Genomic DNA, 22,398 nt, shown 5'->3' with positions numbered 1-22,398 from the left:
CTTTTCAAACCAAATCGGGGGAAAAAGCGGTGTTTAAAAACTGTACTATAGCATGCATCAAGTCAATGGACTCAATATTTACATATTTTCAGTCCCAGCATGATAATATTCCATTACCATGTATGTCAGTTCCTGGTGCCTCCCGAAAGTATCCGTTTCTACTACCATGTATGTCAGTTCCTGGTGCCTCCCGAAAGTATCCGTTTCTACAGCTTGCAAACTGACTCACTAGGGGATGCCCCGGACCAGACAGTCACAAACAATACAGCAGATTTAACCCAAAGCAAATGCAAGGTCAGGCCCACAAGGAACAGCCGAGTCTGCACAGCCACAAACCATGTGCATCATGTTAAAGTCTCCGGGGGAACCATCGAGTCATTTACGTCCCCATTCTTGTCAGAAGGAGATCTGTCATGAACCAGTTGTCTGTAATCAGTTTAAGTGTGCGGGATGTCCTGCTGACTGAATTACCATACGTTGTGCAATTACTCGTGTAAGAATGTTAATGCGTCTACTGTAATCTCCTAGTAATTGGAATGGAATGCAGGGTATAAAACCACGCACGTACCTCTTTTCACCTAGAAAGCTGAATACGGACACTTTCTTTCAGAGTAAGGTTGCATTCATTGTTCAACTTACCTTTGACAGACCTTGATCAAATTCACTTTTAACAGGAGGGATATCGTAACGTTATTAACAACTTAAACCAACAACTTTCCAATAGAACCTCTCTTTTTTGGAGGGTTTAGTTACAACTGTCTTCTAATTTGATGGCAAATGCACGACACCGTCAAACACTCTTTAATTCTCAGTAGAACCCTTAGTATTCTGGGACTAGGGAGGCCACCCTTAAAATGAGGGAAAATTAAACAACGAGTCCCAGAATGCACGGTGCTGTTGAATAAACAGCCAGGAGACTGGCTGGAAACGTCGTACATTAAATAATATGGGCCAATTGGCAGGACGTGATTTCACTCTTTAAAATAACCCACAAAAATAGTCAAAGGCTTGGAAATTAAGGCTGATCTCAGGAAGCGGGCTCGAAGGGTGGGAGTAAATATGCTCAAAATACAGGGCGAGTATCTAAAGGAAAGGGCTATAGGGCAATCTCACGAAGAGAGCGAAGAAGACAGGGTGATGATCTCACCATTCAAAGCAGACTGAAAATCACCGACTGATCTCCTCAGTCGATCTGAAGGGAAATGTGGATGCAGCAGCCGTACATAGTGACATCCAAATGCCTCTCTACTCCTTAAGCAGACGACACTTGCTACTTGTCTGGATCAGTACTAGTTGCTACCGGGATTGAAGGTAGAGTGCTTGACATCGGATTGTTTTCCTGGGTGCACCGGGAGTGGCGGAAGTAATGATATACTTAGCATGGAGCTCAAGCAAGCAGAGGGGCGGAAGTTCGAGCAGACCATAAATACGGAAACTAGCACAGCTCACCAGCTACTGCAGACAGAATGATTTAGTGGCCGTGCTAAAATGTAATTTTTCGTATTCCAAAGCTTCAAATTTAATGCAAAATGAAACGTTTTTCAAACTACTTTTTAAATAATAATTTACAAAGTCATACGTTCGTGAATATTTAACAAAAAATAAAATAAATGAACCATACAAAAGTAGTTCAATGTATTTAGAAAACGGACAAATTGAGTCATATTGATACAAATATTAAAATATCTCCTGTGTTAGTAAATACCCATGAATTAAATTAACGGTTAACCTCTTTACCTTCTCTGTGAGCAAGCTCCCGCGCAATATGGCCGCGTAAGGTCCACTGCTCCTGACGTCATACGCTTAGTAGGTGGGACAATAATTTGTCTCTCTTCTATGTCTATGGCTATTCCTCATCCTAGGCTGGAAACAGGGTGTTTCCTCCTCTCCTCTCGGGCGCAGCTTCACCCGGGGCTTTGATGGTAAGAGTTGGGTAGTATATGTTACCTTGGGGAGCCCTGTTGCCAGAGTGGTGAGCTGACGGGCTAGGGGGTGAGAGGCTAGACAAGAGGCGTCCCTCGCTTCAACCGAACTTCCTCCATCCCTGTGTTGCGACTGCCATCCTGAAGTGTGCCTTGGGAAATGAGTGTTAGTACCTCGATCTAGCCCCTACGTACTCGGATAACTGTGTACAAAAGCTTCAGCGGCTACATACTAAGGCCACTGGAAGTTTGTATGAGCCTGTGTACGATGTATAGAAGACAATCCGGCTCATACACGGCCGACGTCAGCAGCTATTATCTATCACTCATGTCTAGGGGAGTGTCGTTCAGTTGCTCGAGAACGTAAGAAGTTGGACAATTGTTTACCTGCCCTCGCTTATGACCGACAGATATAGCACCATACTCACCAACTATGCGGGATCAGCTTTGATGTCGTGTGGAGTAATCCCATGTTTCATTTTATTCTCCTCTGTTGCAAAGTGAGGTAATATTACAAGTCGTTACGTGATATCAGGTAGGGTCGTTCTGTAGTCTAACATTTTATCTATAATGATAGATCGCAACATCCTATACTCTATCTTATTTTATTTAAACGAAAGGTGTGAAATATATGTTCTTTAGTATGTTGTTCACACAGTTATTGTCACGAGCCAGCTACTCCTCATCGTTATTACATAGTATAATCTTTGCATTGCAGGAAAGCTACCGCGATGTGTTTCTGTTATCACTAAAGGCAGATAGGCCTGTTTTCTCCCCCTCGCCTCTGGGCGTAGGTAGACAGCTCGATGCTGATTGGAGCTAGGATTTCTTTATGTTCTGTTGCATCTCCTTTCAACGTAGTTAGGTTGGCCCTGTATTCTGAAGTATTCACTTTGATGGGTGGGAGCTACTTTGCTCTGCTAATGGGTGATACAGGCCTACATTTTGTAGCATCTCCTGGTATGACGTTAGAGTAGCCCTACTATCGGTGGTATAACTTTTCATGAAAGGTAAAAATGTGTTATTTTATCTCCTATCCTGGCAGATTGGAGGTGCAGCATCACATTCAGTGGCTGGTAAGCTAGTTCTTTGGTCTACGTTCTTGTCTCCATTTGAAGCTGGGATAGTCCTTTCAGCCGTTTGTACGCTGGTGGCTACCAGGCTCAAACTTGGTTTTGCTCTGTGTTCTTTAAAGGTGTATGCTCTGTAGATTTGCTGGATCATTTTTTGTTCTTTACTGGATAGGAGATTCACAGGCTAACATGCCTCTCTTCGTCTAACATCAGAACATACCCAGTGACGTACATTTTTTTCTACTTTTCATCATATACGTCTTATCTCCTTATTTTACATGCACAATAGTTGTCAGGTTTGTAGTAGCATTTCAGTGGTAGAACCCTTTTGATTGGGACTGGAATGGCTGACCAAATCTCTTGGCGCTGAGTATTAGGACCAGAGTCCAGCGCGGCCAGGTCTTATGGCTGTTAGCTACTTAAAGGCACACAGGAGCATGTGTAAAACACACCACCACTGTACGGAGCCAGTAGTGGCCATGTGGGTGAAGACCTGCTGATATAGACAAGCTAGCGCGTGGTATGGAAAAGCTGCACAAGAGAGCTGTGACGTGTTTGCTGTAACGGTTTCACTAATGAAGTAGCCGAATTTAACACACATCGTAGATCATTTTGTTATCCCAGGCCTATGAGAGTTCAGGATATTGATTCTATATGTAATTGAGCACTCAGATGATATCCTAGATGAGATGACGCAAGTTACTTTCTTTTTGTGCAGAGGCAAGTGCTTGGATATTTAAATTAAATACCTTAAGTGTTTTGAGTTAAATACGCATGTTCATATGGTTTAAGTTGTTTTCTGGAAGATGTACATTATGATAGAGAATAACCTAAATTATTGAATAATACTTATAGGTGAGATCTGGTGATGGGCAGGAACAAATGAGTCATTGAAATAGGACAAGCTAGAAATGCCTTGGTTTATTCATTTCACCATTGATTCTGTCGTAAGACGCTTAAATGATATGAAGGAAGAACATTTTCTCTTGAAAGTGGATCATTGGCTTTATAAGCAACAAGACATTTTGTTTAATAGAAGAGGGCTACCTCATTAGAGGTAGGCATTTTATTAAATACTTATTTGTTTTTATCTTCATTCTGTAGTTCATGGACTATGTCTATCTATGAAGAAGGACAATAATCAAAACTTTTGTGTTCTTATGCACTTCTAAAAATAGGTGTGATGAAATTTCTATTTCTGTTACATGAGAAAATTGAATATGTACTGCACACAAATTCAATACTAAAACAACCCTTGGCAAAGCCAGTAGGTCAGGTTTGTATTTCGAGTCCTGATTCAAGTACCAGTGCGATATGAGCTACAATAGCATGAGCTGCAAGTATCAGTGGGACATCTGTTTGCACTAATGCACACTTCCAGCACAGGCTGGGCATCGAGCGCAGGTGAGGCATCGATCTGGAGTAGCATGTGCTTCATGCACACCGCTGCAGTGGCATCTTCAAGAGTAGGTGTGCCATTGAGTTTCGGTATTATGCTGTACAAGCACATATTGATCTACAGTAGTATGTGCTTTAAGAGCAAGTGAGATGTAGAGCTGCAATATTGCGCCCTGTAATAAAGGGCAGGTGAGACAGTGTGTGTGTGTGTGTGTGTGTGTGTGTGTGTGTGTGTGTGTGTGTGTGTGTGTGTGTGTGTGTGTGTGTGTGTGTGTGTGTGTGTGTGTGTGTGTGTGTGTGTGTGTGTGTGTGTGTGTGTGTGTGTGTGTGTGTGTGTGTGTGTGTGTGTGTGTGTGTGTGTGTGTGTGTGTGTGTGTGTGTGTGTGTGTGTGTGTGTGTGTGTGTGTGTGTGTGTGTGTGTGTGTGTGTGTGTGTGTGTGTGTGTATATATATATATATATATATATAATACTGTGCCTGGAGTGATAAATGGCTTTTGTCATTTTACAGCTCGGCGTGGATAGCACTGTGATAATCCTATGCTTAAAGACTTTGCTGTACAAATGGCAAAAGACTTTGTCCATTTCTATCTTGGCGTGGATAGCATTGTGCTAATCCTATGCTTAAAAACTTTGATAGAAAAGCAGACATTTGAGGTGAGCAAATTTAGTGTCGCTGGTGTTGAGGGTGCTCTGTACTCGAGCTGCCGTCCACCTAAACTTGGGAACTACCCAGAGTTCTCTCCTTCTCTTTTGCATAATCTATGCGTCACTCTATGCCTGCAAGGGAATTGTTTTGATATATATATATATATATATATATATATATATATATATATATTACAAAAAAGAGGGAGTTGAAGGGAAAAAAAACAACTAGTAAGGTAGGTCCTCAGTTCATAAACTGTCACCTCTGTGTACCTGGTGGGTCACCTCCCGGTACCTGATGGGTGAGTGCACTAATGAAGCAATGGTATTGTGATCCAAGGTTATGTAAATGAATACCTTCTTTTTAGGACAGTAGCCGTCACCCACCGTTTAGTGGCATGCTTCACCATAGGGTACCTCCTCATGCCTGTAGCAGCGGTCACCAGTGTGGTCTGTAATCCTGCTTAACAGGAGAGCTCCTATGGATGTTTTACCAGTAGAGGCCGCATGATGAGTCTGTGTGTAGGTGAGTGACCTAAACGGGTGATGGTGGAGAGGTTGTCCCCACTTCCTGTGATATAGAGATGCAATACTGTTAAAAATACCTCATGGCAGATAAGAAACTATTTATGTCTCCGTATGGTATAGTTAAAATAAAGGGGAATAATTAAACCCTTGTAGCTGGTCAACATGCTAGCCCTACTCTGAGGTGCTGTGGACTTTCTTCAAGACAAAAGTTTTGATATCTCTGTGCAGAGCCTGATGGGACAATAATGCTGAAAAAAAATGAGCCATAGTAACCTACTCTTGAAGTGAAGGAGCACATGCAGTTGTTTAGATTAATGATATTCGGTACCAAAAGCTTAGTACGCAGAGTTGCAAACAGAGCGCTTAGGAGTGGCAGCAGAGTTGCCCAGAATTCAGGGGAGAGGTCTCCACCCCTGAATCCAGGCAATATGATTTAAGGTCTCTGGAATGGGTAATACCATGCAAAACTGGTATTATGGGGTCCCTTACAACTCCGGGGACAGGACTACAGACATTTCCCACCTACTTTGAGCAGTTGGAAAATATCAAGCAAACTGTAGATGGTTTAATCGGGTGCAGATTTGCAACTGATGAAATGGGGCCCAAAACCCCCTGCATCTGGTAATTTTGGTAATGCCGTACTGACCCATTTAGGTCTGGCCAGAGTGGTATACATTCCTCCCTTCTCCAAAGGGATACCACTCTGACCAGTAATGAAGCCTAAAGAGAACAAGCATTTGCAATGCAATAGGTCTCACATTTACGTGAGTTTAAGCTATTTGCTTTGTAAATGATAATGCCTTTTATTTATGTTTTGGTTTTTAAAACCTAAATAAAAGGCATCGTCATTTACAATGTCAATAGCTTAAAGTCACATAAATGTGAGACCTATTGCATTGCAAATGCTTGTTGTCCGTGTTAAGAATGGAGATGGATGGGTCGGTGGAGATTTCCTGCGCAATAACACACACTAACTTTAAAGGAGAACCTGCCAGGGTCAATGGGTGTAACTCTGCGTCCACATTTAGATTCCGGTGCATGTACCACAGCTGTTATTAATTAACTCTGTTCTTTCCATCGCATAAATAACCCTCCTCCGGCAGCAGTTCATATTATCCTCAGACACTAGCAAAAGTTTCAAATACAAATTTTACTCTGAAATTGTAGCTATCCAAAATGATCCACAAGCGAGTTACGAATTCTTCAACTGTCCTCACGACTAATGTTAAACTAGTTAAGTCTTTGGTGGCAATTTATTTGCGAGTTTATTACATGCGTAATATGTACATTTACTAATAAATCATTTCCTCTGTTTATGCACGAGGTTTTGCTGGCACACTTTCTATTGCTGGTCACTTGCTCAATGTTTAAGGAAATTCCTGAACAGTGTCTGTCCACGCTGAGTAAGTAGGCGGTAACAGCAGCACACGCCAATCCTTGCCACAGACACGCCATGAGACACACCTCCAGCTGCAACAAGCTGTGCTGCGTACGTGTGTTATGTGCAGCCCCTCTTAGGTGTCTAATCAGCTGCAAGTGAAACCTGATAAGCACGCTCGCTGGCCATGCAGCCAGTCACCCAGTAACCTCTGTCTCCTCACTGGCCATGAAAGGTATGGGGCAAGCCCATATTCTGGGAAAAATGTTATGCAAACCCTGTCACATGCTACGAGCTTCTCAACAGGAATTAACAGAAACTATTAAAGGCTTGCGTAGCCGCCTGAGAGCGTACTGCGCCATAAATTAAATAACTATTAAAGGCACGTGGCCATTTGAAAGCGGACCGCCCCGTAAATTAAATAACTATTAAAGGCGCGTGGCCGCTTAAAAGCGGACTGCGCCATAAACTAAATAAATAAGTGCAGCCGCTATAGTTGAAGCAGACCGCGCTGTAAAGTAAAAAATACATTAATAATATAAGCGGGCGGGTGCTGCCATGTCATGTTTAAAATAGATAGGGGAAGAGCATTAAAGAAAATAGTGCTCACCAACTTATAAAGCAGGCTGTGTAACACCACTAGTAAAAGGTCCAGTCCTTATGGGAGGTAACAAATGCAGACAAAGCAGTACCAAGGAGGGACTAACAAGCCTATTTAGAAATCAGAAGCCAGCATTTGCGAATGACAATGACACAAGCCAATGACAAATATGGGCGGCGAGTGGGAGGGGCTTCCAGTGCATACTCTAATACATCATGCCTCGCAGAGTGAGCAGTGCATGTGCGCTGCCGCTAGGCTTGACCTAAAAAAAAGTAGAAAGAAGTTGAAAGTACGGCAACCATATGCAGCAATAAGGATGGGTGAGAACGAAAACAAATTTATAGGGGTTTCTTACTATTAATTTCAGTTTAACAGGAACAGTGTTTATACCAAAATAAAAATCCCAAGGCTTAATATTTGCACCATCACTTTTCTTGTTTTGCCAAATTTGAGCTTTAATCATGTGAAGTTCTAAAAAAAAAAAAAAAGACACTTTATGCAAGTAAATCATTTGTTGTGTCTACATCTGTTTTAATTGTAATCTAGTAAAGAACTTCACATTCTTTGTTTAATATATTGTTTATGTACCTACTGCATGTTATTTAGGACACCTTGTTTTTACTTCCTGTTTCAATTGCACAAACATTAGTTATGCATAGAAATTATTCCTGGTATGTCTAACATCACTGTTCATTGTAAGGTCCGTCTCATATAGCCAGGAGCGGCTCCTCCGCTAATGCGGAGGAGCGTTGCCCCCCTGCTTTTCAGCACTGCAAAAAAAGGAAAAATAAAATATGAACATAATGTTATTATCATTATATTTTTCCGTGCTGAGGCAGTTTTGCGGGGCTGGGTTGGGCAGCTGGGGGCGGGAGGAGTGGTGGCACTTAAGTTTGCATGATTGTTTGGTCGGCCATCTTGGGCCAGCCAAACAGTCATGCACACTTTGCATGTTTTTCACCAGCTGTATTGTACAGCCTGCGTGGAGAACATGCCCAGGCTCCCTGTCCTTGTCTGAGCGCCGAATCACAGAGCTCAGACCAATCGCAAAGCTGCATTGCAACGTTGTGATTGTCTTGGGGGAGCCTGGGTGCTTCCTGCTTAAACAGAAGGAAGAGGAGAGGCTGCGACCGGCAGGTAAGTAGCTTTTTTGTAAATCCCCCTGCCCCACTACTGCTTCCCAGGAGCAGTCTCCACTGCATACAGCCACTAAAATTTTTGCAAACTGATGTTGGATATCACCTTTTCTCATAGGAAGAGATGTCGGGAGAAAGTGTGGTGAGTACTGCGGTGCCAGCAGCCACAACTCGCACCACCTCATTCAAAGGTTCAAGCCCAAGCTCCAAATATGTAAAATTGAATGTCGGAGGAGCCCTTTACTACACCACCATGCAGACCTTGACCAAACAGGACACCATGCTGAAGGCCATGTTCAGTGGTAGAATGGAGGTCCTTACAGACAGTGAAGGTAAAAAAATTCTTTGATTAAAAAAAAAAAAAAAATCTTTGGGTTTAGCATTCAATTACCAGCATTTTAACCGGATAATAATACGGTTTGCATAAGTCTTTTAATTGTTCAATAATGAAATTGTAAAGTAAACCTTAGGGATTCTGTTAAGAGCTGTCATGTTACAATATGACCTCTTTATTTACTTTGGCCATTGGCCACGGTGCCGGTAAGATTGCTGCAGCCAGTTCTGATTTTCGGCTGCTGAGTAATGCTTGCTGTTTTCTCACGCTTTGCTTTTCTGCACATGTGGGACTGTAATTGAATTTGCACTGTTCAGGGGTGTTGTAAAATGCTATTTTTGAAAAGTCAAGTTCTCCGCTTTTAAACGTGTTATTGTTCTTCAATACTCTGCAGCACTCCCCGCTTCTTTAGTTTTGCCTTGCGATTCCGCTGTGAGACACCGTTTTGGTGGTTAAGCGCTCCAGTGTTTTTAATCGCTTTAACTCAGTGGAAGTGCCTGATCAGCATGGCTGACTAAGGGATCTCAGGCAATCGGGCGTTGCTTGTAGGCAAAGTTCAACATTTGCCAGAAAAGTCCGGGGAACCTGGAGGTCTCTCAGGAATAGTCCTACCCTCTTTTCCAGAAGCCTGCACCCTGCTTAGTAGTCGCTACTCCTGCTGGGCGGTTGACACCCACCATAGAAACATGGCTCTCCCACCGAAATATCTGCAAATGAAGAAAACTGGCATCCGAAATTAGCTCAACACCAAATTGCTTGGATACAGCGAAGGTAAAGCTAATGACAGATTACAGTAATGGACACAGAGCTCCCTGGGTGTAGGTGGGGTCATCGGGCGATATATGATGTTGCTGACATTGGTGCCGTTTAGGGACAGACACAGCAAGTTTTTGCTTTTTTTTAAATTTACTTTTAGAAACTTCACTCATTTAAACATTAATTCTTCAAAAATGTACTTTTTAAATTATTGGTATGTTGATGTGTTAGAGCTCACGCTGGCATTGATTTGCTTACTGGTTCCAAGCTATTGCGCTAGTGTTGGGACCTCTGACATATTTATATACACTATTCTCTGTAGCAGATGTGCGCAATCCATGATTATGCAGAAAATATTGCAACCACAGAATCACATAATTCCACTGGCCCTGCATAGGTCCAGATGTATCAGTTTTACCCATTCTCTGTCTATGGGAAAATGTGTTCATACATCTGGCCCCCAGTATTTTGCTCAGGTGTGTGTGTGTGTGTGTGTGTGTATAAATATATATATCCTCCTAGCAACACTCCGCGTTAGCAAAGTATGCAGCGTATATATAGGTATATACAGCTGTCCCTCAGTGCCCATGGTCCCTTACAGCCACAGCTTCTAGTGAATCTGTCTGCAGGCCTCAGTTACCTTACTTAACCAGAGAATCTGGTTCTAACACGTGCCTTTGGCTTCCCTAGATCACTTACAACTTTGGTTCTTGTTCACCATTTCGCCATACCTGCACGCGGCAGGGACAAACATGTATTCATGACTCGCACATCATGACCCAGTGTGTAGTAATTGTATAGCTATTCAATCCCTAGCAGCACATGACCTAGGATAATATGTTGCATGGCTAAACACTATAAGGGATAATATGTTGCATGGCTAAACACTTATAAGATCGCAAAGGCGAGACTGATTGCATTGCTAATACTTGTTTTTAACAATCTTAGCTTGAACAGTTCTTATTGAATCGCAAAAAGAGCAATGGTGGTTCTGCAATAGATAGTTCCAGTGAATGTGTGCTGGAATGGTCTGTCTTTTTCTGTCTGTGCTGTCTGTTTTGGCTTTTTTATATGATGGTATTAATGTTGGCGCTAAGCTGTAGTCGACGAAATGCAAGTATATTCATTCTCTCACTGTAAATAGAGAAGTATATCTTTTATTTCCATGTATAAAATAACGTATGTAAACATCTTAGACAGACATCGGATGTATTGTAGCAGCAGGTGCCTATGACACATTGTGTTTCCACCACATCCACAGCTAAAGTTACGCTTGTTCTTTGCACTGCAGGAAGGAAAGGCCTTTCCTAAAGCCATAATCTTTTCAGCTAATAGGATTACATGTAGCCTGTTTCACAGAGAACTTCTATTGTGGGCAGTTAATAAATAGTTCTGAGAATTATGGGGGTGGAAACATTACATCATTTCTTTATTGTTTTGGTGCTTTGAGTTATTCTGTAACTTCTTCGAAAAACAAAACGTGCTCAATATTTCGAAATAAGATGCATACATTTTTGTATTAGCAACACCGTTGTGTATCAAATATGTGATTGAACTGGATGTTTTGGAACAAAAACATTTATCTTTCCAAGCTTATGCGTTGATACAGCCATCAAAAGATGGAATGTACATGGAATTGCTAAATTGCTTGGCTTGTTTGCAACTAGCTGCATTTTTATGTGGAGCTGCTATCTCGTTTGATCTTTACTTTCGGTTCAACAGCTTCATATACTCATTTGTGTTTTTTAATTCGCCAGTGCTGGTTGCTTACTTTTGTTTATTTTACCTATGTGCCTAACATTGACAGGGATGTCTTACTTTCCCGCCTCCCACAGACCCCATCGGACTGTACACAGTATCCGTGGATATTAAGGGGGGGGGGGTTTAATGCAGTGTTTGATACCCACCTTGACCGATCACGCCCTCCCTTATCCAATGTGGCCGCTACTGTACAAGCCCCTAACTTGACTAATTGGACGAAGGGGTGGGGACTGTTGGATATATGGAGAATGCAACACATTGGTATGAGTGAATGTTCATTATATTCCTATCCTCACTCCTTGCACACATGCCAGGATCACTTCCTGTGCTCCCCAGACTTGTTCCCTATGATTGTGCGCACCACATATTTGGGAAAAACTATTTCAGACCACAAACCACTGGAGTTGGCATTTAACTGGGGTCGAACCCCCGCGCCGATTCCCACGTGGCGCCTCCAACTGCTACAACTTGAGGACCTGATCTACCGGGATAAATTAGCCACTACCATTACCACATACTTTACTGACAATGAGGGTAAGGCGACGTCTAGGATTATTGATTGGGAGGCATTCAAGGTGATGATCCGGGGAGTCTCTATGGGGACACTGGTAGGGATTCGGCGGGAGGCCATACAGGATCTTACGGACCAGGAGAACTCGTTGCAAACGCTAGATGTGGCTGCTCAGTCTGATGAAGGGGAAAAAATAGACCTCCAAGAAGCTAGGATTAGATATGCCGAGCTGTTAGAACACTTGCAGGTGATAGACTTGCGTGTATACACACTGCGCACTCGCGCAGAATCGAACAGGTCAGGCACACTACTGGCTAGGTTGATTAGGCCACAGTCCTCCCCTACACCTATTCTGGCCATACATCATAATCTCCACGAATTGCTCACCACACAGGTAGAAATTAATAACATTCCCTTACTATTATGCAGCCCTTTACGCTGCCCCCCCCCCCCTCATTGTATGCGATGGTCGCAACAGCAGCATTCGGTAGTGCTTCCCACTATTACTACAACACAGGCTGCGGACTTGGTGGCCCCCGACCGATCCCGAAATCCGTGGTGCAATACGGGAAATTGCCGGTAACAAGACCCCAGGCTCCGAAGGGCTCCCCGTGGAGTTTTATTCCACCTTCGCAACATCCTTAGTTCCTAAATTGCTCCTACTGTACACTACCGCCTTCACAGAGGGTACCCTGCCCCCTACGACTAGGGAGGCGATAGTGACCTCTTTGTTGAAACTTGATAAGTCTCCAACAGATCTCACAGCGTATAGGCCCCTATCGATCCTTAATACGGAGTATAAAACCTTAGTAAGCTCTTGGCATCCAGACTGCACCCCTTACTCCGCTCTCCGATCCACACATACCAGTGCGGCTTTATACCTAAACGCGCCACGTCCTTTAACATAAGCTGCTTCAATGCCCTCTTGCATTCTGCCCGATCAGATTTCCCCCCCCCCCTTGCGGGTTGCCTCTCCTTAGATATACGTCAGGCATTTGACTCTTTAAGTTGGTCATATATTCTAGCTGCATTGGTTAATATGGGATACCCCCAGCATTTATTAAATGGGTGGAGCTACTTTATACTAGACCTGCGGCAAGGGCCAAGACCAGCACCAATATCTCCTCAGCGTATGTGTTTCGGGGTACACGGCAGGGTTGCCCGTTGTCGCGCTTGCTGTTTGTGCTTGCTTTAGAGAACCCCTGGCACAACAGCTATGTTGCACGATGGCACCATATAGCATCCCGGTAGGTCGGCTAAATCATTCTGTTTCAGCATATGCAGACTACATGTTGCTTTATTTTGCAGATCTGCATGTGGATATTGCACCTATCGCCTTGCTGTTTGAGCAATTTGGGAAGATATCTGAATTGCACCTTAATGCCTCTAAATCAGTGGTCTTTTCTTTTTACGACACATACACACTCCCCATGCTTCATTTTGGCCTAATGCAGTTCAAGCCGGAACCCACTACCTTTAAATATTAGGGAATCCATATCTACAGAACTACTCTGGACACCCTAGATGGAAATGTTGTCCGGGCACTTAATAATCTCAGAACCCAAGTAGCGTTTTGGAATACCTTGCCTTTAACCACTGCAGGCCATATAGCCGTTTCTAAGATGGTTCTGCTCCCCAGACTACAGTATCAATTCGCGAATCTCCCCGTGGTCCTTCCTGCCTGGATCTACAGAGCACTAGATACGTTACTGACATCATTACTTTGGGAGCAGGGCTTTCACAGATTGACTGCTGCCAAGATGTATTTAACAAGTACTGAGGGTGGTATGGAAGCACCAGTTTTTAAAACCTATTCCATAGTGGCCCAACTACAATGGTTGGCTTATTGGTTGGCTGGCCATAATCTATTTGAGAGAGGTTATTCGCCCGCACGCTTACAGGCTGGGACATTAGAATCATTATTATGCCCTGGAGCAAATCGGGTGAAGGATCCTCCATTTCTTTTACACATTGTGCTCTACTATTGGAAACTGGCGATGAAATATACCGGCGCACCTGTACCATGTGCCCCTAATGTACCCCTGTGCGGCTTACTCGCATTACGGGGAATATTGTCTGCCACTAGAGTACGCAGCTGGTTGGAGGCCGGTGCGGGAATTGTAGGGGACTTATTTCTGGATGGAAGCTTAATGCCTCATGAAGAATTCGTGCAGACCTATTTGGCCCCTCCTACACTGTTTTTTACACATGTTGTGGTCACACAATATGTGCGTAGATAACGGTTAGTGGATCAGAAAGAGCTGTCGAACTTTGGATTATTGCAGACACTACATATAATGGGACGTGGTAGTCTCCTGGTTAGGTGGTTGTACCGAGGCTTATGGCCCCATCTGGGAGTCTCCTTGTTGACTCTTCGTCAAAGATGAGAGGCAGAGGTGGCTAGGGAATTTACTGACATGGAATGGGTACATGTCCTTGAATATCCCAGGCGCGTCTCCCGAAATGCCCGGCTTAAAACAATACAACTGTTTGTACTGCATAGGGCCTACATCACACCTCCGGTGATACAGCATATGTACCCCAATTCCTCATCGGAGTGTCTTAGGTGTCATAGCCTGGGGGCAGATTTTATGCACATGTTTTGGACCTGCCCCTCCCTGGTGGAATTTTGGACAGAGGTTATACAGGGCCTCTCATATCTCTCTAAGCATTTCTCCTCTTTCCTCTTCCCAAGAAGGCACAAGTATTGCGCCGCTTCACGAGTCTCATCGTAATGCTCGCCAAGAGACTTCTCACACAGCGATGGAAATCACACAGGGCGCCACATGAAGGGAAGTGATGTTAGAAAGTTATACATTGGGCCACCGCTGAGAGAGAGGCATTGCACCGCGAAGAATAGAGAGGACTAAGAAAGAAACTAGTATCTTTAGAATGGGCACACATGTTATAACATTTCAAAATACAAAATGCAGATGTCGTTGATGACTGATGTAATACTGCAGTCATGGCCTACTCCCCCCCCCCCCTTCCCTTCCTCTCCTAGCCCCCCCCCCCCTCATTACTGGTGTTCGTGCCCTGACCTGCCACCAGCGGAAATTGGAACAGGCACTTGGTTCTTAGTTGCACAGTTCTTTATTGTTGTTTCTTTACCTTTGACACAGATCTGTTGTTTAATAATGGGATGGTAGACAGTACAGTCAGGATTGCAGTCAATATACCGATTGTACATGTATGACGTATATCCGATTTATCAGTTCTTCTCTGCTTTGCTAATTTCTACGACCTATAAATGTAAATGGATACCTTGAAGATGCAGTCATTATGGTCCTATTATTTGTCATGACACCTTGTCATTACCAGATGTTTTTCTGTGACTTACAGACTAATGTATACACAATTGAAATGTAATGCGATTTTCACCAAAACAGCAAACTTCAATAAAATTGTGTTATTAAAAAAGAGGGTAGGCTGCTCAAGAGTGACAAGCACAAGAAGAGGAAGATAGACCATTAAATAGAAGGAAGCAAATGAGTGACAATAAAGCCAACCAATGCTAAGTTACGGGTGGGCTGGGAGTCCACTGTAGTTCACAATAGGTCTTTGGTAATTCGACAGCTTGTGCTGTCTGGTAGGAGAGACCTAAAATAAACCAGCATTGGCATAGCCAATAGGTCTCGCCTTTGGAACCTTATAAGTGATTAGCCAGATGTTTTGGTTTGACCTTTGTTTTAAACTATGTTGTAGAGCAGTGTGGGTGCTGTGCAGCTGTGTTGCTTTGTAATGTTGAGCTGGCTTTGTGTTGATATTGTTTTAGTTTATGCTGATGTAGTGCATCACTTATATTGAAGTTGTGCTTTGTTGGTGCTGAATTGCTGCTGTGGCATGGCTGTGCTGGTGCTGATGTGGGGCCGTGTGAAGAGCAGAATGGCGCGCATTGCCTGGTTACTGTAGGTCGAGTAGTACACCAACATCACATACGTACATTGCAGACGGGTGTGCCTAGGCAATGTTCTGTTATTACTGCATGCTGATTGGCGAGTTCACATGTAAAGTGGAACGTGAGTTCCAAGGTGGTACAGAATCACGCGACTTTCAGCAGAAGCCAGGATGTTGTCCCGGTTCAAAGTCAGCAGCGCTTACCACTATGCTACATCCCTTTTGCAGTGACTGCATGCTGACTGATACACAAAACGAATGCGATGATTTTAGCACTGATTAGCATTATGCCTCCACATGCTCTCCACAATCAGTTTAAGGGAAACAGGCCCACGGTACCGCTAATCTCTTCCATGCACGGTGAGTTTTAATGTTTGCATTTGTGTTGCAATAAATTTAGCACTGATTAGCAACACAAATGCAAGCATTAAAACTCACCGTTCACCTCCCCAAAAAATACCATGCACGAACAAATTAAGAACGACACCAAAAACGAAAAGTAGTTCCAAGACAAATACTTCAGCACACTAGTGGCAGGTTTACAGTAGTTAGGCGGTGCTGCATAGGCATTCCCAAACAAATAAAGGAGGAACTAAAGGACAGACTAACCGGTCAAAAGCAAAAGATTTAAGCTGACAAGCGACCAACCCAATAAAAAGGCAATAGGCGGAGTTTCACCACTGATGCGGATTACTGGATGTGCCCTGCCTAGGCAAGACCTAAAAAGCAAACATCTGAGGATTATCATCGTGTTCCTTATGGATCTAACATTTGTAGATTATTTATTGGCAAAATGTAATAGCTTTAAAGGTTTTAGATGAGGGAGGCAGGGTCTAGTGTCAAATTTTATATAGTTACTTTCTTGTCTTTCAAACTTCATATAAGCGCGATTCTAAAATTTATTTCTTATGTGTGCCTCTGTATTTTTTGGTTTGTTTTGTTGCTGTTTTACTTTACTTTGTTAGTTTTCAGAATTTCCTTTTAAAATGTAGTTTCATTTCAGGCTGGATCCTAATTGATCGTTGTGGGAAACATTTTGGTACGATTTTAAATTATTTACGTGATGGTGCAGTACCTCTACCTGAAAGTCGTCGAGAAATTGAAGAGTTACTTGCAGAAGCAAAATACTACCTAGTACAAGGGCTTGTGGATGAATGTCAAGCAGCTCTGCAGGTATCCATTTATTTATATTTTTTGTTGAACTGCTGTTGAGTTTAATTCTAATCTGTGTCATTTGGAGGACTACGTGGCTACTGTGTTACTCTCTTGTCGTTGTTCCAGCCAAGGCCTAGACAAGTTACTTTAAAATGTTTATTTTGATTCAGTGTTTAATCAGCGTTTTAGGTGTGTTAATGTTGAATGCAGGAGATGAATGATACATTAAAGACCATTCAGGGAATGCCAGGAATATGCTTGGCAGCAAAAGGAACTGCTCTGGATACGTCCATTTGAAAAGCTTGTTAACACAATAGGAAGGAAGAGGTTAAGGAACACTGATTCGGCTGTTCCTAATATAGGTAAATTATGCCAGATAGCAGGGTGATTGTGGTTGGTAGACCATCTTCAATATTTATTTTTCATCAGGAATCAATTTTTGTGATAGTTTACTGCTTGCCTTTCAATATTTAGCGCAAAAGTAACATTTTCTTCTCTTTAATCATAGTTTTGACTTAAGATGATCAACTAATTGATAACCAAACGAATAATTCCCATGGGCCCAGGAGAATTCTGTGATTCTGTATAAACACATTAAAAATACACCAATCTGCTTTACAAAAAAATAACACCTTTACTGCTAACGCAGTAGGTATTTTGTATTTAAAAACAATCACTGAAGCCACAGAATTGGACAGCATTCAATGCTGTAACGTTGTAAGTAACATGCTTTGGAGCACCAGCAGTGCTCCAATGAAGCCAGAAGCATGGTTCTTTTTACGAGATTTTCCAAACCACAGCGTCTTCTTTAAAGGGGAGGTTGGCTGTGTAGTTCAATAATGAGGGGGATCGCAATATCCGAGAGTTACTTCTTTAATAAGGAGGATCACAATATTTGAGAACTACAACTGCAGGTTTAGTAGACCAAAGCATTTACTTCTAAGTTATGGGATACGTGCAGTATGTCAACATTTGGAATAGCAAGCAGGACTCCAATCCGGAAGCAGGGTACTGAGAAAAAACAACCACACGCAGAACTTGAGCAAGTTATTCCAGTCATCTTGTCTATGCTGCATGTGTAAGTCAGTATCTGAATCAATTCAAAAAGGTTTAATGAACAAGAGTTGACACCAAGTGGTAGCTTAATGTATGGCAATAATAGTGACATCTTTCCTCTAGCCCAGTGAGGTTTAGGCTTACCTCGTTACTAAGCATTCACAAACTGATAACAGTTACTTCAGAAAAGCAATTCAGCAAAGGACTGCTTTGAAATCAAGTGCCTACTCCGGATGAGGCATGAGAAACCAGCAACTGTTTCAGCTTTTCACCTGTTTCAGGGTCCGACAACGTTTATCATGTATGCCTTCTTCACAGCCAATGTATGCAAAGATTAATTCGTAGGCACAAAGGGATAGAGAAAAACCGAGGTAGATCATGAGACTAAATTAAATGAAAATGTGCCATCTCTTTAAGAAAAGATGGACATGTGCACAAAGCTACTATATAAAAGCTTATGTATCATATTTTACTCATCTACCTTGCAGGCGTAAACTCTGGTACAATGTGTGTGAAAGCAAATTGTGAAACAGTTTATGTGCATGCAGAGGCAAAATGAAGAATCCGTACTGTGGGTAATGAAATGGCCTGGTAAATGAAGAAACTGAAAATACTATTGTGTGCTGTAAGTCAAGAACTGCAAATTTAATAGGGTAAATAGTCAAATGAATGAATCTTATAAAAGCATATTGATTACTAAGACCTTGCGTAGTAAGAAAGTTGGGGTGCCCACTATAAAATCTCAAGTTCTAAGACATACAACCCATTGACATTAGTATTAGCACATGCTATCACTCCCTACAGTTCATGGCCTATATTTTGGCACTAGGCCTAAAGAAAAGCCTACAAGGTATAAACATATTAGTATTTCTGCTTAAGGGGCCACAGAGGCGCAAACACTTCCGCTGCAGCTAATCTGGTGAATTTCAATGCAAATAAGAGAGCTTTTAGGAATGTGACTGTATCATTAAGGCAGCAGCCATCAGAGCTCAATAATCTAATTCTTCCAGGGAAAATATAGAAGACTATTTGTATAATTGACCCTGGGGGGGGTTAAACAAATGAAAGCTACGGTCCAAGTAGCATTTGAACACAGACAGACAAATAGAAGTTCACTCCAAATTTGCCCAAATCAAAACCCAGTTTCAACAACAAGCAAAACAATTAGCAAAATGAAGGTGACAATAGTCTGTGGTGGTAATAAAGGAATACATTGAGTTATGTTCTAAGAAATTAGAAATAACAAACACGTTAAGGTGTTTGAGTCAATTATAAAAAGGCTGGAAAGTGGAGTAGTGTCCTCCAATATAGAGGTAACTGATACAATGGAAATTGACAAACTGAAATCATGGGGGCGTGGCTAAGGTGCGTAGCGGAATGGCAGCCTGTTAAGGGAGCTCCGCGCGCCAGAATCAATACCGGGCGAATACAATCCTCTACCCCCGCCTGATCGGGGTGCAAACTCTCTGGAGCACGTCGGAAGGCTGTGGGACTAAGGAGAAGAAGTTTGGTGGACATCTGCCCGACGGCTTCCCTGCAACTTGCCGCAGCACCAGCGGTGGAATGAGACGGAAAATGGCGGCGTCCCACTAGCGGCTTTGGGAACTGCGTCATGGTGGGACCAGCGGAGACCTAACCTCGGACTCTCCGAATGATTGTAGCGGCACGACGGTAGTGGTGGCGGATCGACGGGTGGGACGGCAAGAGTGAGCCTGTTCCGCCTGGTGTTTGAAAACGCAGAGTCAGAGGGAGCCCCCCGGTGTGGCGTGCGACACAGCCCTATCTGAGGACGAAATCTGCCTACTGCAAAAAAGCTGCAGAAGCGACCGGCGGATGGTCCGGGCAGGCGGCAGAACTACAGCGGTGAAGACGGTGAGTCCGTCGGTCAAGGGGGGTGGGGCGATAGCGTGGGTCACCTCTGGCGGGCCCGTCAGGCGGACTGGTTGCTGGGCCTGATCGAGGCGCGGTGACCGGAGTGCTGGCGGGGAGGGGCCGTGCCGCTGGTAGGTCCGGGTTGTGCTCCGCGCACTGACTGACGGACTCCTGGTGCAAACCCTCGACCCAGGTGCGGCCTCGGAGGGCTGGTTCCTGCCTCGTCACTGTCCCCAATCAGGGGGTAGGACGGCAGAGGGCCCTGGCGAGACGACCGGGCGAAGTAGGCACATACAGAGAGCCCGCTTGCATACTAAGTCGCGCTCTGGATAATTCCCCCTGCTGGGGGTTGAATTGCAGCTCTTCCCTCAGTGCTTGGGTGGGCACCACCAGAAGTATACTAGCGTCAGAGTGTGGATACCAGAGACATGGTCAGGAAATACTAAAGGACCACCGGGGATAATGTGTGTCTGAGTGCTTGCGAAAGTGAGCGGTGTCCGGAAGCAAGCGTGGTGGAGCGTGGAGGTTCACACTGAGAGATCGGGCGCGGCTAACACAGTCACACAGGAGGGAAAGCGTCTGTGTGATTTCAGTATTGAACAAGGTGTGCTAGGGCACTACTCTTTGACTATACGAAATGGGCAAAACGGACCCGAAGCTAGCAAAGCTGCAATTTGAGAATAAGAGAATGACCAGAGCTGCAGATGGCACAGGAGAGCAGAGCGACTCCTTGGGCGCGGGCGGAGGGGAGCGAAGATGATACACGATCAATCCTCCTAGAACTGAGGGCTGGAATGAAAACTATCGACAGTAAAATCGACGCGCTAGCCATGGGACTTGACTTGGTAAAAAAGAAAGTAGAGAAGCACGAGCACAGACTGGACACTCTGGAGAACAGAATGTCGGACGAGCATGATGCACAGGCAGAGGCACGGACGCAATTACTTCAGATGGAAAAGGTGCTCGAAGTGATTAGTGCCAAGAATGAGGATTTAGAAGCGCGCTCTCGTAGAAACAATGTACGTATACTTGGCCTATCAGAAACCACGCCCATAAACAAAATGGAGCCCTTCATTGACGGTCTTCTCCGGAAGCTCTTCGGGCCTGTCCTGTCGGCGGTGTTGATCGTGGAAAGAGCGCATCGTTCATTGGGTCTGCGGCCAAAGCCGGGCGCGCCCCCAAGACCGATCATAGCCAGGCTACTGAATTATGCGGACCGCGACGCCATTCTCAGAGAAGCGAGAGCTAAGGAGCCGGTGATATACAAAGGGGACAAGTTGTCCTTTTTTCCGGATTATACACCCACGGTGCAGCTAGCTACAAAGGAATTTGTGCCGGTAAAGAGACTATTGAGAGAAACGTCAGTGCCATATGCCATGCTGTACCCGGCCAAATTAAAGATCACTCATGAGGAGCCACCTCATTTCTTCACAGACGTTAAATCGGCGCTGAAATTTGCAAAACACATCTCTAAGGTGAAGCCTAAACAAAAGACAGTAGAAGCGTCACTGCTGGAATCCGGACTGGACGAAACGGAGTGAGGCTGTGGGGGCTGCGCAGATATTATATGGAAAGGATAGGCTACACCACCCAGTTGCTGCTATGGATTATGGCGGATTGTTACAGTCGCATAGCGAGGGAGGGGAGGCCTTGGGCTTGCTAGGCTTTTATATTTCTCCTGTCTCCAATCTTGTTCTATCATTCTTTAAATGCGATTGCAGCATTGGATGTGCTGAATGTTATGTTATTGAGATTAATATTTACTTTGAGATAGGCGGGGGTACCTACTGATTCTGGCAACCGCATCTCGGTGCGAGTTCACGTGCCGAGCCTCACCCTGCAGCGGGTGTTCCCCTTCTAGCAATTGGGGTAACCAGGAGGTGAAAGGTGTTGCTGAAGGGGTGGGAGGGGAGTCACAATCTCAGCCTGATTGGGAGGTTAGAGTGGGAGGGGGGTAGGGAAAGTAGCTTGGGTAGTTTTGTTGTGTTCTGATTTTGTTTACTTCACGTTCTTGACATTATGGAAAAAAGTGTGTAGTAATTGGACAGAGATAACTATGAACCACAAATGAATCAATGTAGATTAATGAGTTGGAACGTGAGAGGCCTTAATTCACCTAGGAAAGTGCGGCAGGTTCTAGCATATTTAAATCGCCATTAGGTCCACATTGCATTCTTACAAGAGACTCATTTAACTAAATATGCGGCTGAAGGGATTGCGAACAGATGCTTTCGATTATCAGCTTCGTATTCGTCGTATGCAAGAGGGGTCATTATATTGATTAAGCGTGGTGTGGAGTTTCAGCCGTTGCATTTGTTTGTTGATGAGGAGGGCAGATGTGCGATGGTGTGTGGTCGGATTAGTGGTCGGATG

General features: G+C 43.9%; 2 protein-coding genes across 7 annotated transcripts in view; one reads left to right on the top strand and one right to left on the bottom strand.

The window, feature by feature from the left end:
• Positions 1 to 1,794, bottom strand: part of UBE3B (ubiquitin protein ligase E3B) — a 389,404-nt gene extending 387,610 nt beyond the window's left edge. For 2 of the 4 annotated variants that reach the window (XM_085632989.1, XM_085632992.1), the window contains exon 1: positions 1,148 to 1,397. The gene's annotated coding sequence lies outside the window, so the exon portion shown is untranslated. Of the gene's footprint in view, positions 1 to 165; positions 323 to 1,147; positions 1,398 to 1,737 lie in introns of those variants that run through there. The other 2 variants (XM_085632991.1, XM_085632990.1) reach the window with 2 other exon arrangements.
• Positions 1,795 to 1,800: 6 nt separating this feature from the next.
• Positions 1,801 to 22,398, top strand: part of KCTD10 (potassium channel tetramerization domain containing 10) — a 60,812-nt gene continuing 40,214 nt past the window's right edge. For 2 of the 3 annotated variants that reach the window (XM_085632994.1, XM_085632993.1), the window contains exons 1-3: positions 1,801 to 1,922; positions 8,802 to 9,015; positions 16,946 to 17,115. In XM_085632994.1, the coding sequence (XP_085489120.1) occupies positions 1,920 to 1,922; positions 8,802 to 9,015; positions 16,946 to 17,115 (387 nt within the window). In that variant the 5' untranslated portion in view covers positions 1,801 to 1,919. Of the gene's footprint in view, positions 2,428 to 8,801; positions 9,016 to 16,945; positions 17,116 to 22,398 lie in introns of all 3 variants that reach the window. The other variant, XM_085632995.1, reaches the window with a different exon arrangement.

The sequence above is a fragment of the Triturus cristatus genome, chromosome 11 (genome assembly GCF_964204655.1).
Source record: "Triturus cristatus chromosome 11, aTriCri1.1, whole genome shotgun sequence".
Taxonomy (NCBI): Eukaryota; Metazoa; Chordata; class Amphibia; order Caudata; family Salamandridae; genus Triturus; species Triturus cristatus.
Note: the sequence above shows the minus strand (reverse complement) of the source record. Positions and strands in the feature narration are given on the sequence as shown.